The 15331-nt window shown below is 42.4% G+C and overlaps 1 protein-coding gene across 2 annotated transcripts in view; it reads right to left on the reverse strand.

The window, feature by feature from the left end:
* The window catches only part of GNAI1 (G protein subunit alpha i1), an 80637-nt gene that overhangs the window by 19200 nt on the left and 46106 nt on the right, over positions 1 to 15331 (reverse strand). For both annotated transcript variants that reach the window (XM_077264678.1, XM_077264679.1), the window contains exons 4-5: positions 6781 to 6938; positions 566 to 694 (exon numbers count right to left, since the gene is read on the reverse strand). In XM_077264678.1, the coding sequence (XP_077120793.1) occupies positions 566 to 694; positions 6781 to 6938 (287 nt within the window). The remainder of the gene's footprint in view (positions 1 to 565; positions 695 to 6780; positions 6939 to 15331) is intronic.

The raw sequence follows: 15331 nt of genomic DNA on the forward strand, positions 1-15331 counted from the left end.
AATACCTCATTTAATGTATTCATCATATGCATCATTTTTTTCATCTTTTTTATTGCACATTTTACCATTTTTTGCAAGATGCAGCCAGGCCCCTTTTTGTTGGATGGGTGTACTGGGGCGTCTGTCCCTGTGGAGAGCACTCACAGTGCTGGACAGCCCGCCGGATAATATTATGGGCGTCATCAATAGGCTGTAAGCCAGACCCTGAGCATCACACCGATCTGTGCGACTGGCGTTCTATTCAAGTCCCATGTGTGCATTTTTTCTACTAGGCATTCACCCCGTCCATAATTTGGTAGGTTTGCGGGTGGCTGCTTTTATCAGTAGTTTGCACTGGTGCTGTCCCTGCCTTTATAATGGGGGTCTGCTGCATCCTGCCTGTGAATTCTGTGATCTTACTGGTGTTGGTACGGCTGTTTCCTTCTGGTATATTTTTCAGATTTTTTCTATGTTGCTGTAGTATACCACGATGAAAGATCCAATATAATTAAAGCATAAAAATCATAGCTATAAAATGATCACATTATTTCTCTTTAGAACACAAGTTAGCATTAAAAGCTCTTACTTGAAATGAAGGTCTTTAAAGGTGAAATGTGTTTCCACTATGCCAGTCGTCTTCACCCTGGTCCTGAGAACATCTTGCTGAGTGGGAATGTAACTGTTCTGAGCTATTCTGTCCAAGTCATTGAGATAACTGCAAGCAAAAGAAAAATATCTTGTTGTAGAGTATTTGTATTGAACTCACTGTGAATTTACCATTAATCCCGTAATCCAGCTTTCCTAGTTATGTATGTAATGATGTGTAAGTGCATTACAATACTTAACAATTGCTTTCTTCCCTGGTTTCCAGCTATACTCCAACCCTCTTCTGGCTGACGTGACCTGAAAAAAGACTAACCAGCTCATACAGGAGTTTGCGTGTGGATCGCAAGTCACTTTCTCAATGTAGGTCTATGGAGCTTCGTTCTGAAGCTCATTAGACCTACACTGAAGGAAGCAGGAGCTTGTGTGAGCTAGCAAAAAAGGGGAGCAGTCACGTGGGACAGAAAGGTCACTGGAAACCAGAGAAGACTGCAATCAGTAAGCATATTAATGCACTTTATCCTTAATTGCATATGTAATTATATGCAAGAAACTAAAACATGAACATTAGACTTCTTTTTAAGTTCTATATTTATTTTTTATGGTTATACTATGAGTAACTCCCTGTCGCTCCAGAGCCAGCCACCTCGGTCACCCACCAGGACACTGAGCGAGGAGGTCTTGTTCTCTATTCACCTGACCAACGAAATCTGGAATTGGCAGCAGCGGTCAAATGACTGGAATGAGAAGTAATTCTATACACATCCTCTCTCAATGAATGTCCACTCACTGTCCCGCATAAAACATCAGAAATGTCTTGTGCTGGATCAACGACAGCGAGTATTTATACCACTTTTTTTTTTTTTTTTACTTTACTGCCTTTTAAATTTGATTATCCTGTTTTTCTAAGTCTGACAATCTTTATAGATGTATAATCTTCAAACAGCTGATCAGAACGGGTGCCAGGCTGGATCATAAGTGACCCAAGACTGATAGCCCTACTAAGGACAGGACATTAATTATAAAGAACGGGAAGATGACTATAAAAGACATACAAAATAACCGTGTGCACTACTGGAAGGGGTGGTGCTAAGGTTAGGTTCCCACACCTTTTTAAGCCATAACAAAGAAGAACCTAGCACTCAACTTGATGCCTTTGAAGTGAGATTTATTGTAGTGGTACACAGTAAACGTTTCGGTCCTACACCTGGACCTTCGTCAGTAACGTACTACAATGTAGGAGAGGGCAAAAAAAGTCAGACGACACACAGAAACGGCGTCTTGTAGCTTATAGCTGAACCATACAGGAGCTGAGCTGTAAAGACTGTGGCTGGTTGTGGCAGGAGCTGACGCGGAATCCACCGCTGGTCACGTGGATTCCGCGTCAGCTCCTGCCACAACCAGCCACAGTCTTTACAGCTCAGCTCCTGTATGGTTCAGCTATAAGCTACAAGACGCCGTTTCTGTGTGTCGTCTGACTTTTTTTGCCCTCTCCTACATTGTAGTACGTTACTGACGAAGGTCCAGGTGTAGGACCGAAACGTTTACTGTGTACCACTACAATAAATCTCACTTCAAAGGCATCAAGTTGAGTGCTAGGTTCTTCTTTGTTATGACTATAAAAGACAGACTTGAGAGGAAGAGAGCATGCTTTCCATACTTCATTATACTCTTTCATTGTCAGATATCTGTAAATTCTTTATTCCATTTTCCTGAAAAGGATTAGAGTTCCTGAAAAGAAAGTTGGGTTGGAAAGGTTTTCCTCATAGTAGAAGTTCAGTTCCGCTTATATATTGTTGTGCTGCCAACTGTTCATAGTTTAGTTATGTGACCGAACCCCTTAACGACCGCTGATATGCCTTTTAACGGCGGCAGTTAAGGGTATTCGTTTTTCAGCGTCGCTTTTTAACGGTGCTGAGAAATACGGTTATAGCGCCCCCCAGCGTCAGAAAATCTCTGGTCTCCGCTATCGGGGGTAGCCGAGACCCCGGAGAAAATGATTCGGGTCAGATTGTACCGTCCCCAGTGTCGCGATGAAATTGAAAAAAAAAAAAAAAAAAAAAAAAAAAAAGGCCAAATTCCCATTTATTTGTCTCTCCTCTGATATGATCTAGCACATCAGAAAAGAGAGAAATGGGGTCCCCCAATCCTCTGCAGTGTCCCCCCCCCGACTTGGCTTCTTCTTCCAGGAAGAAAGTGTCAGGCGCATGCCGAGATCTGTCGGCTATCACCCAGCAACAAAAGGAGATTTTTCCCATTTGTTCATTTTGATCACTGTGATAGGGTCTATCACAGTAATCAAAATAAAAAAAACATAGTAAATAAAACCGCCTTTATCACCCCCTTAGTTAGGTAAGAAATAATAAAAAATAAAAAAAATAATAATTCCATTAGGGTTAGGGTTTGGGGTTGTGGTGTTGGGGCTAGGGTTGTGGTGTTGGGGATAGGGCTGTGTTAGGGTTGGCGTTAGAATTGGGTTGGGATTCTACTGCTTCAGTACATCAGGGGGTCTCCAAATGCGACATGGCGCCCACCATTGATTCCAGCCAATTTTGCGTTCAAAAAGTCAAACGGTGCTCCCTCCCTTCTGAGCCCTGCCATGCGCCCAAACAGTGGCTTTCCCCCACATACGGGTATCGGCGTACTCAGGAGAAATTGTGCAAAAAATTTTGTGGTCCATTATCTCCCGATACACTTGTGAAAATAAAACAAATTGGTTGCAAAGTAAATTTTTGCGAAAAAAGTAAAATGTTCATTTTTTCCTTCCACATTGCTGTAGTTCTCATGAAGCACCTTGAGAGGTGCAGGTTTTAGAATGGTGTCACTTTTGGGTGTTTTCTATTATACTGATCCCCCAAACTCACCTGAAAATTTTAATGGAAAAATGAGAACTCGCTGGTCAAATTTAAGCCTTATATCGTCCTAACAAAAAAAAAAAAATTATGTTTCCAAAATTGTGCTGATGTAAAGTAGACATCTGGGAAATGTTACTTATTAACTATTTTGTGCAATATGACTCAGATTTAAGGGCACAAAAATTAAAAGTTTGAAGATTGCAAAATTTTCAAAATTATTGCCAAATTTCCATTTGTTTCATAAATAAATGTAAGTCATATCGAAGAAATTTTACCACTAACATGAAGTACAATATGTCACGAAAAAAAAAGGTCTCAGAATCAGTGGGACCCGTTGACGCGTTCCAGAGCTATAACCTCAAAGTGACAGTGGTCAGAATTGTCAAAATTGGCCCGGTCATTAAGTACCAAATTGGCTCTGTCACTAAGGGGTTACCCTACTCGCCATCGAATCCGATACTTCTCAATTGCCTCTTATTTACATTGTCACTGTTGACAAAGGCGCAACTAAAGAGCAAGTGAGTTTAAGATAACATGCAGAGGCAAACCTAACCAAAAGTGAAGCTAATCTTTAAAGGGAACACTGACATCAGACCCAAGCTGCCTGAATCAGAGTCTCACTGCATGTTTTACTTGGAAACTTATCAGAGAGAATATACTCTGGAATTCCAACCTGGGCCCATGCGTCTCAGAAGACTAGTCAGAGACATACCCCTAGCGTCTTCTCTCCGCCACGCTCCCCTACACGGCCGCTCCGATAACTCTGATCTCCTTCCTGTATCATACTATGCCAACCTGAAGAAATACTCAGCTTTATATCAAACTTTATGGTAGCAGAGCATTTGGAAGGAAATATTAAAGGATCATACATATTAGATTGGTAGCAAGATCCAGTACCATTTTTGTTATGCATATATAGACTAGGTAGCTGGTTTTCTAGATGTCTGAGCCTTGAGGTGTCCATACACCTTCGATAGACATCAGCCGAGAGCTATACCTCCTCCTGACCCGTACAATCGTAGACTGTGGTCAGCTAAGGGAATGTGTTTTCAGTGGGGAGAAGGGAGTAAGTCAATGCCATGAAAAGCTACGTACAATGAAATGTAACACCCCTGATATTGAGGGACACTTGGGAGCCCTCATTTCTTTCCCTGTCACCTCAACATTCATCTAATACCTAGGGGGAGGTACGCAGACATAACTGGTAAGAATCAGCTGTAGTAAATATGCACACTCCGCCAAGGAATTACTAGGGACGCCGGTTATATGTACCGTTATACAACAGAGAAGGTAGAACCTACTGCTCTGCCAACATTACTATTCCTGTATACATCAACAGGGACAAGGATATTCTGAAAGAACAAATATTATAAGGAATGTCAAGACTAAAGCATTGCCACAAAGACATAACAAGGGCTTTGTACGCTTCCTTTCCGAGACGCTTTCTTCAACATTGCTCACATATTTCTGGACTTATTTTTAGAAGCAGTAAAGAGTGCATCATGCATCAGTCATAGGGATAATTATGTGACAGAAATAAAGCCGTGGGTGGACAGAATCACTACAGCTACAGAAAGCGGCCTCTCTCGACTCGGCTATGTTTTTTCCTATCATTTTGGTGGACTCCTAGAAGATTGCACTCAAAGCTGGTATGTCAGAGCTAAGTGGTTCCCTTATAAACCCACTATGGGTGCCAGCTCACGTGCTCTACAAGTGTGCCGACAGAAGTTCTCACCATTAAACTAGTTGTCCGAGTAACAACATTTCTTAGAAAATAGCAAAAAGAAGTCACTCGCCTTGTCGTTCCAATAACTTACATTGTCCCAATTTTGTTTACACTTATTTTTAGTATTTTGTAGTTGAAACCGACTGCTGCAGAAATTATTTCCTAAACGTGCCCTACAGGTATGGTAGATGTCAGGAAGAGGTCACCAGGTCAGAAGTGGAATTTATGTTCTTATTTTATTCCTGCTGCTCTCCTCTGAGTATTCAGTTTGGTGCTTCTAGAGTTGTGGGTCTTTTTATTTAGTGCCAATTTTTAGGATCTTTACCAAAGGGTCATTGCTCACAGGATTCTCTGGGTGGGATCCTTTAGGCTGGCCAGCATTATTTATTACCCTTGGTAAAAATTATCACAGAATAAGAAGACAAAAAAAAAAGCGAATAACTAAGGGAGCATTGGAAATAAAATAAGAGCCCACACAGGCCACTTTCGACCTGGTGACAGGTGCTCTCTAAAAGGACTGTCATTCTAGACTGGATAAGTCAGGAGTCAATGTGTGACTGTAGACTTGTGAATCCTCCCAGCACACGCACTGTGTGCTGCAAGGATTCTTTGGTGCCTGCTCCAGGAACGGCGGTCAAGTATGCAATGTGCATATTCTCGGCCTGAACACGTCTAGCGGGCACGGCCTCACTCAATACACAACTGCAGTGTTCCCAAACTCCAGTCCTCAAGAGCCACCAACAGGTCATGTTTTCAGGATTTCCTTAGTTTTGCCCAGGTGATAATTACATCCCCTGGACAGGCAAGAATTCCATCTCCAGTGCAATACTAAGGAAATCCTAAAATCATGACCTGCTGCTGGCTCTTTAGGACCGGAGTTGAGGGATGCTGCACTAGACGGTCCCAAATGCCACTGTTGGCAAAGACTCGTTAAAGGGTTGACTGTGACTTGTAGGATCTTCCAACAGGTGATGCCATAGAGTTCAAGTCCTCTTTTTCTCTGAAGAGGCAATTTGCATATTAAATTTCCCAGAGGAGCTTTGCATGGCGAATAAGCCTCCTTACCTTGACAAGTCAGCTGGTAGGTCACTCACCACAAGGAGAAACGTTACCCCTTAGACCCCAGTCCAGAGCCTCTCACCTAGCCAAATCAGTTCTCATGCTTCGCACTGACGAGAGCCAACAGCCCGAAACACCGTGTCTGCGAATTGTGATACCAATTTGGCTTTTATCCTAAGTCATATTGCAAGACTCGTTAAAGGGTTGATTGTGACTTGTAGGATCGTTACTTCCAACAGGTGGCGCTATAGAGTTCATGTCCTCTTTTTCTCTGAAGAGGTAATTTGCATATTGTCGGCAAACACACAGTAAGTGTAGACAGAGGAAATATGTTATATTATTACAAATTATAGTAATCATTTTTCCTTTTGTTAAATGTTAATTTTTTTTAGAATGTTACCCCAGTCATACATCACAAGTATTTTATTGGTTGTAGGGTTTGTATGCAGAAGCATCTGAAGGTGTCAATCTGTCTAGACCAGATAGCTGGACATACTGTACTTCCCAACAATATAAAGATAATAAAATGCTGCTTGTAAATGGGAGATTTATACTCACTAAGCAGCAGAGTCATTCAGCTGGTATTCTCTCGATCTGTTGAAACAGGCCTGTACACCGCCATCTTTCCATAAACGCTTGATGACTCCGGCCAGCTCAGCCGTCATAAAACCTTCTTCTGCTGCTCCAGCTAATACAAAAAGTTGTCGTGCGTCATCCTGGATATAATAAAAGCAAGATATTTACAGATCATTGAAGATTTACTACTTATTTACAAAATTCAGCAATCCACATTTACCCCAGCATAGGCTTTAACATTTATTTTTTCTTAACTGGAATATTTTAAGCATCAATAATATAGTGTGGATTATGAAAAGTTGTGTAAAGCTTGCAAATGTATCATAAAAAGCTAAATAGACCTTCAAAGTTGTCCAGCATGAAACAAAAGGACTTTTGTGAGATTAACAAAAGAGGTTCAAGTCTAAATCCAACTATGGACCATCATTTCATATTTAGGCTGCAAGGAGACAGGATTATGAAGGAATTTGGATCTCTGCACTAGAAAAAAAATGGGCTATGATCTTTATAAAGTAACTTTCCAAAATTTCAGAGTAGAGGTTTAGACCTAAAAACAAATGGCGTTTATAGTTGGACTTACAATTTTAGCTAAGCGCCGAAAGCTTCTCTTGTAAATCTCAGAGACCAAGAGTTTAAGGGGTTGAATATTAGTTCCTGGCAATCGGCTTAAAAGGACACATCATAGTGACTATACTAAGCAGCTCCAGTCAGGCAATGCCCGCTCAGCATTTCTATGGGTGGTCTTTTTCAGCAGAACTTTGATTTCCTCAACTCGGGTGGTGTGCAGTGATGATGGAACCTAATGGGAAAGGGTGTCATCTGGCTAACAGCTGCATGTATCGCAGCTGTTAGCTAATCCCTGCATGTGTTGCGGCTGTCAAACAGCCACGAGACATGCAGCCGCGGGGACTTGAAGACACAGTGATCACACACGACCATGCTCGGATGACACCTTATCCCAGCACATTCGCTCATCACTAATAGTATGATGAGGGATGATCTAAGCAAGGCACAGTTGACCAAATAAAATAATTAAACGCATATAATCCTTTACTGGAGAATACAGTCCTAAACAACATATTTCAAGACAGTAATGTGCCCTACTTGAGTAGAAGAATATATTGGGTATACGTTATACACGCACACACACTTAATAAAATTCTTTGAGACATGGGCTGCTTCATACCTACTACATGCCTACAATAGTGAGTGTTGTGCCTACCTTCCAAGATGAGCCTCCATATTAGACACATGCTTTTTCCTACCCAGCTCAGTGATTGGCTGTAACAGTGATGTACAGTTAGGTCCATATATATTTGGACAGAGATAACATTTTTCTAATTTTGGTTATAGACATTACCACAATGAATTTTAAACAAAACAATTCAGATGCAGTTGAAGTTCAGACTTTCAGCTTTCATTTGAGGGTATCCACATTAAAATTGGACGAAGGGTTTAGGAGTTTCAGCTCCTTAACCTGTGCCACCTTGTTTTTAAAGGGACCAAAAGTAATTGGACAGATTTAATGATTTTAAATAAAATGTTCATTTTTAGTACTTGGTTGAAAACCTTTTGTTGGCAATGACTGCCTGAAGTCTTGAACATCACCAGACGCTGGGTTTCCTCCTTTTTGATGCTCTGCGAGGCCTTCACTGAGGTGGTTTTCAGTTGCTGTTTGTTTGTGGGCCTTTCTGTCTGAAGTTTTAGTCTTTAACAAGTGAAATGCATGCTCAATTGAGTTGAGATCAGGTGACTGACTTGGCCATTCAAGAATCTTCCACTTCTTTGCTTTAATAAACTCCTGGGTTGCTTTGGCTTTATGTTTTGGGTCATTGTCCATCTGTAATATGAAACGACGACCTATCAGTTTTGCGGCATTAGGCTGGATCCGAGCACACAGTATGTCTCTGAATACCTCAGAATTAATTCGGCTGCTTCTGTCCTGTGTCACATCATCAATAAACACTAGTGACCCAGTGCCACTAGCAGCCATGCATGCCCAAGCCATCACACTGCCTCCGCCGTGTTTTACAGATGATGTGGTATGCTTTGGATCATGAGCTGTACCACGCCTTCGCCATACTTTTCTCTTGCCATCATTCTGGTAGAGGTTGATCTTGGTTTCATCTCTCCAAAGAATGTTCTTCCAGAACTGTGCTGGCTTCTTAAGATGTTTTTTAGCAAAGTCCAGTCTAGCCTTTTTATTCTTGATGCTTATGAGTGGCTTGCACCCTGCAGTGAACCCTCTGTATTTACTTTCATGCAGTCTTCTCTTTATGGTAGATTTGGATATTGATACGCCTACCTCCTGGAGTGTGTTGTTCACTTGGTTGGCTGTTGTGAAGGGGTTTCTCTTCACCTTGGAGATTATTCTGAGATCATCCACCACTGTTGTCTTCCGTGGGCTCCCAGGTCTTTTTGCATTGATGAGTTCACCAGTGCTTTCTTTCTTTCTCAGGATGTACCAAACTGTAGCTTTTGCCACTCCTAATATTGTAGCAATTTCTGGGATGGGTTTTTTCTGTTTTGGCAGCTTAGGCTTCTTTCACACTAGCGTCGGGCTCGGTCCGTCGCAGTGCGTCGGGCCGAGGTCCCCGACGCTAGCGTTGTCTCCGCCGCACAACGGGGGCAGCGGATGCATTTTTCCAGCGCATCCGCTGCCCCATTGTGAGGTGCGGGGAAGTGCGTGGAGGTGGGGGCGGAGTTCCGGCCGCGCATGCGCGGTCGGAAAAAGCAGACCATCGGGAGCAAAAAAACGTTACATGTAACGTTTTTTGCTCCCGCGGTCCGCAACAACACGGCGCAACCGTCGTACGACGGTTGCGACGTGTGTCAATGCGTCGCTAATGTTAGTCAATGCAGGAAAAACGCATCCTGCAAGCACTTTTGCAGGATGTGTTTTTTTCGGCAAAATGACGCATTTGCAACGTATTGCAGTTAACGCTAGTGTGAAAGTAGCCTTAAGGATGGCTTGTTTCACCTGCATGGAGAGCTCCTTTGACCACATGTTTACTTCACAGCAAAACCTTCCAAATGCAAGCACCACACCTCAAATCAACTTCAGGCCTTTTATCTGCTTAATTGAGAATGACATAACGAAGGGATTGCCCACACCTGTCTATGAAATAGCCTTGGAGTCAACTGTCCAATTACTTTTGGTCCCTTTAAAAACAGGGTGGCACATGTTAAGGAGCTGAAACTCCTAAACCCTTCATCCAATTTTAATGTGGATACGCTCAAACGAAAGCTGAAAGTCTAAACTTCAACTGCATCTGAATTGTTTTGTTTAAAATTCATTGTGGTAATGTCTATAACCAAAACTAGAAAAATGTTGTCTCTGTCCAAATATATATGGACCTAACTGTAAGCTATCGACGGAACCTCACCACTGCAGTGACAGATCCAGTGCTTGACCCGTTGCGGGCGAGTACCTGTTCTGTTTGTTAAGAACGGTATATATAGTTACAGTGCCTTGCGAAAGTATTCGGCTCCCTGGAACTTTTCAACCTATTCCCACATATCATGCTTCAAACAAAGATACCAAATGTAAATTTTTGGTGAAGAACCAACAACAAGTGGAACATATAACTATGAAGTTGAACAAAATGTATTGGTTTTTTTAAATTTTTGTGGAAATTCAAAAACTGAAAAGTGGGGCGTGCAATATTATTCAGCACCTTTAACTTAATACTTTGTTGCGCCACCTTTTGGTGCGATTACAGCTGCAAATCGCTTGGGGTATGTCTCTATCAGTTTTGTACGTCGAGAGTCTGAAATTCTTGTCCATTCTTCCTTGGCAAACAGCTCAAGCTCAGTGAGGTTTGATGGAGATCGTTTGTGAACAGCAGTTTTCAGCTCTCTCCACATATTCTCGATTGGATTGAGGTCTGGACTTTGACTTGGCCATTCTAACACCTGGATACGTTTATTTGTGAACCATTCCAGTGTAGATTTTGCTTTATGTTTGGGATCATTGTCTTGTTGGAAGACAAATCTCTGTCCCAGTCTCAGATCTTTTGCAGACTCAAACAGGTTTTCTTCAAAAATGGTCCTGTATTTGGCTCCATCCATCTTCCCATCAATTTTAAACCATCTTCCCTGTCCCTGCTGAAGAAAAGCAGGCCCAAACCATGATGCTGCCACCACCATGTTTGACAGTGGGGATGGTGTGTTCAGAGTGATGAGCTGTGTTGCCTTTACGCCAAACATATAGTTTGGCATTGTTGGCAAAAAGTTTGATTTTGGTTTCATCTGACCAGAACACCTACTTCCACATGTTTGGTGTGTCTCCCAGGTGGCTTGTTGCAAACTTTAAACTACACTTTTTATGGATAGCTTTTAGAAATGGCTTTCTTCTTGCCACTCTTCCATAAAGGCCAGATTTGTGCAGTGTACAACTGATTGCTGTCCTATGGACAGACTGCCCCACGTCAGCTGGAGATCTCTGCAGTTCATCCAGAGTGATCATGGGCCTCTTGGCTGCATCTCTGATCAGTCTTCTCCTTGTTTAAGATGAAAGTTTAGAGGGCTGTCCGGGTCTTGGTAGATTTGCAGTGGTATAATGCTCCTTCCATTTCAATATGATCGCTTGCACACTGCTCCTTGGGATGTAGTTTTGGAAATCATTTTGTATCCAAATCCGGCTTTAAACTTCTCCACAACAGTATCATGGACCTGCCTGTTGTGTTCCTTTGTCTTCATGATGCTCGCTGTGCTTCAAACAGAACCCTGAGACTATCACAGAGCAGGTGCATTTATACGGAGACTTGATTACACACAGGTGGATTATATTTATCATCATTAGGCATTTAGGACAACATTGGATCATTCAGAGATCCACAATGAACTTCTGGAGTGAGTCTGCTGCACTGAAAGTAAAGGGGCTGAATAATATTGCACGCCCCACTTTCTTTTTTTGTAAATCACATAGGTTTTTATTAAAGCATATGACAAGCCAGTAACACAGTGTGACACAATTTCCAGACAGGTACAGTGAATACAAGACCTATTAATACATTTTCATTTTACTAAACAACCTTACCCCCTAACCAACCCCCCCCCAATCTCTTGCCCGATATCCACTAAAACCATCTGACAACACCTCTTGAAAGATGGTACCAATCATTACATAAGCACACCTGTACATGTAGAAGTCCCCCTAGAAGCAACTAAACAGCACGCATTCTACTCTGCAATAACTCAGCAGACGCTACGCCTGGGTAATCAATCTATTCGCCCCACACATTTTAAAATTTTGTATTCTGATCTCTCTTGATGTAGATATTCCTTTCCATGAGGGCAATAAAATTGATCTTGTTTATAAATTCCTTTTTCCTGGTGGTCTTTAATCCAACCAGTAAATCGCAATAAGCTTTCTCGCAGCATACAACAATCTTGCAACAGTCAACCTTCCACACTTATCCGTAGCAATATCATCCATACAGCCCAAAAGGCAAGTCAGCGGGTTACGCACCACATCTACTCCTGTCACCTCCTGGATCAAATTAAGCACATTTACCTAAAAGGGTTGGAGGCGAGCACACGACCACATCATATGTAAGGCTACGTTCACATTTGCGTTGTGCGCCGCAGCGTCGGCGCCGCAGCGCACAACGCAAACAAAAACGCAGCAAAACGCATGCACAACGCTGCGTTTTGCGCCGCATGCGTCGTTTTTTTCATTGAATTTGGACGCAGCAAAAATGCAACTTGCTGCGTCCTCTGCGCACCGACGCGGGCGCCGCAGCGACGCATGCGGCGCAAAACGCAAGTGCGCCGCATGTCCATGCGCCCCCATGTTAAATATAGGGGCGCATGACGCATGCGGCGCCGCTGCGGCGCCCGACGCTGCGGCGCTGGCCGCAAATGTGAACGTAGCCTAACAAATCTGCACCTTCCTCAGCGCACCTTGGGCATTTTGAGTCACCTCTCAGTCCTGCCTTCATCATCCACACAGGGATCCTGTACACCCTATAGACCAGGTATAACTGCGACACCCTTAGCCTCACTTAGAGAAACCCTGGGGATGTATTGAAATATAGGCTCCCATAATAACCAATACATTTCGTTCAACTTCACAATTGTGTTCCACTTGTTGATTCTCCACCAAAAATTTACATTTGGTATCTTTATGTTTGAAGCATGATATGTGGGAAAAGGTTGAAAAGTTCCAGGGGGCTGAATACTTTCGCAAGGCACTGTAAGTGTTTGGGGTCCATTATTTAAATAATGTAAAATCCCAAGATTTTTGCAGGTTAGTGCTGTTCTAGCTGTCAAAATACCAGATTCGCCAATACCTCTTGGAAAACAGATCTGATTATTAGTAGTGATAAATTCTAGTGGGAACTTACATGATGAAAGTCTATAAAAAGGAATCATTTAGCTCCATTTATACAATGAGCATCGCTAATTGTGAAAGAATGATCCATTATGAACAGTGTGAATTCAGTCAGTTTATTAACAAATCCCACTACCGTATTAATGAGTTTTTCAGGTTTCGAATATAGCCCATGAGAAAAACAGCACAGCAAGCAATACTATTCTTGATGTTAAAAATGACCAAAACAAGAGGCTGAACACATAACTCGGCATTGTATTTCTATAAGAGAAACTGGAAAATTAGCAAAACCTATATACAGTGCCACAAGAGTGTAAGAATTTATGCTGTATATGGTCAATATAATATTACTTCATTATATAGGTTGAAAAAAGACCTAGGTCCATCAAGTTCAACCTTCCTCCACCAATTATACATTTTTATCACCTAAATTAACCATAACCCAGAATATTATATGTACTGAAGAAATCATCCAGTCCCTTTTTTAAAAGCTGTCTGCCATTACTACGTCTTATGGTTGGGCAATCCACAGTCTGACTGCTCTAATCATAAAGAACCCTTTCCTGTTTAGATGCCGCAATCGCCTTTCTTCCACCCGTAATGAGTTCTCCCTGGTCCTTAGTATGGTTCTTGGAAGGGATAAGTCATGTACCAGTCCTTTGTACTGGCCACATATATTTATACATATAAATGAGATCTCCTCTGAGGCGTCTTTTTTTCTAAGCTAAACAAGCCCAACTTTTCCAACCTCTCCTCATATGAGAAGATTTTAACCCTTGTAATAATCTAGTTGCCCACCTTTGAACTGATTCTAACCTCTGAATATCCTTTTAAAAATGTGGAGCCCAAAACTGGATCCCATATTCTAGATGTGGCCTCACCAGTGATTTATAAAGTGGTAATAATATGTTGGGATCACGGGATTTTTTCTCCCTTTTTATACATCCTACAATCCTGTTTCCCTTTGCAGCTGCTGCTTGACATTGAGTACTACTGCTCAGCTCTCTTGTAACCAGAATACCCAAGTCCTTCTCCTGTTCTGTAGTCCCGAGTAGGGTCCCATTTAATGTATATGCAACAATAGGATTACTCCATCCTAGGTGCATTACTCTACATTTATCTACATTTAATTTGCCTAGTTTTTGCCCATTCGGTCTATTGTACAAGCAAGTGTATAACCCACATACGAAAAGCTCTTCTATCATTGTTTATCAGCATTAATGCACAGAAGATTATTTATGAGATTTAAATTACTACCCCTCCTCCCGAGCTACAGAAAGTGGACAGAGGTGGGCAGGTTTTACCACTCTAAGAAACGGGTGAATAGAATAAATGTTAATTTCACCATATATTAGTAAATCTGTGGGATGAGTGACAGGCCAACTAATCACTATGCATATGTTAGGCCATGTTCACACAGTGCGTTTTTTACTGCAGAACCGCAGCGGTTTTGCCGCTGCGGTTCCGCAGCTGTTTTCCATGCAGGGTACATTACAATGTACCCCTATGGAAAACAGGAACCGCTGTGCACACGGTCCTGAATTTCCCTTAAAAAGCCGCGGTGAATCGGTGCGGGAAAAAAGAAGGAGCATGTCACTTCTTTCCCCGAAACTGCAGCGGTTCTGCACCCATAGACCTCCATTGTGAGGTCAAAATCGCAGTAAAACCCGCAGATCAAAAATATATCTGCGGGTTTTACTGCGGTTTGTTGTGCAGAACCGCTGCAGCCGGAAGTGCGGGGAAGCCGGCGGAAGTGCGGGGCCGGAAGTGCGTGGGCGGAGAGACATGGAGGCATACCGGCGCATGGGGATCGTGTCGGCCGTTTGATTGATTTGGTATGTGTGTCTGTGTGTGTGTATGTGTCTGTGTGTGTGTGTATGTGTGTGTGTATGCGTGTGTGTGTGTCTGTCCCCATGCGACGCTAGTGCCACCATTGTGCTAAGTCGCCGTATGGGACTACTACTCCCATCCGGTATTAGGATGGGAGAGTTGTCCCTGTGTCCGGCGACTTAGCACAATGGTAAAGTTACACCAAACACCTACACACAATACACATACATGACACACAGTACAGTACATACAACACATAACACAGAGTATATACTCACCAACAGCACACTTGTAGGCGAAGCCCTCGATCCTCCAGGAAAAAAATCACAAAATAATAAACCAAATCCATACTCCCTGTCCGCAGAA

Source organism: Ranitomeya variabilis, chromosome 5 (assembly GCF_051348905.1).
Source record: "Ranitomeya variabilis isolate aRanVar5 chromosome 5, aRanVar5.hap1, whole genome shotgun sequence".
Taxonomy (NCBI): Eukaryota; Metazoa; Chordata; class Amphibia; order Anura; family Dendrobatidae; genus Ranitomeya; species Ranitomeya variabilis.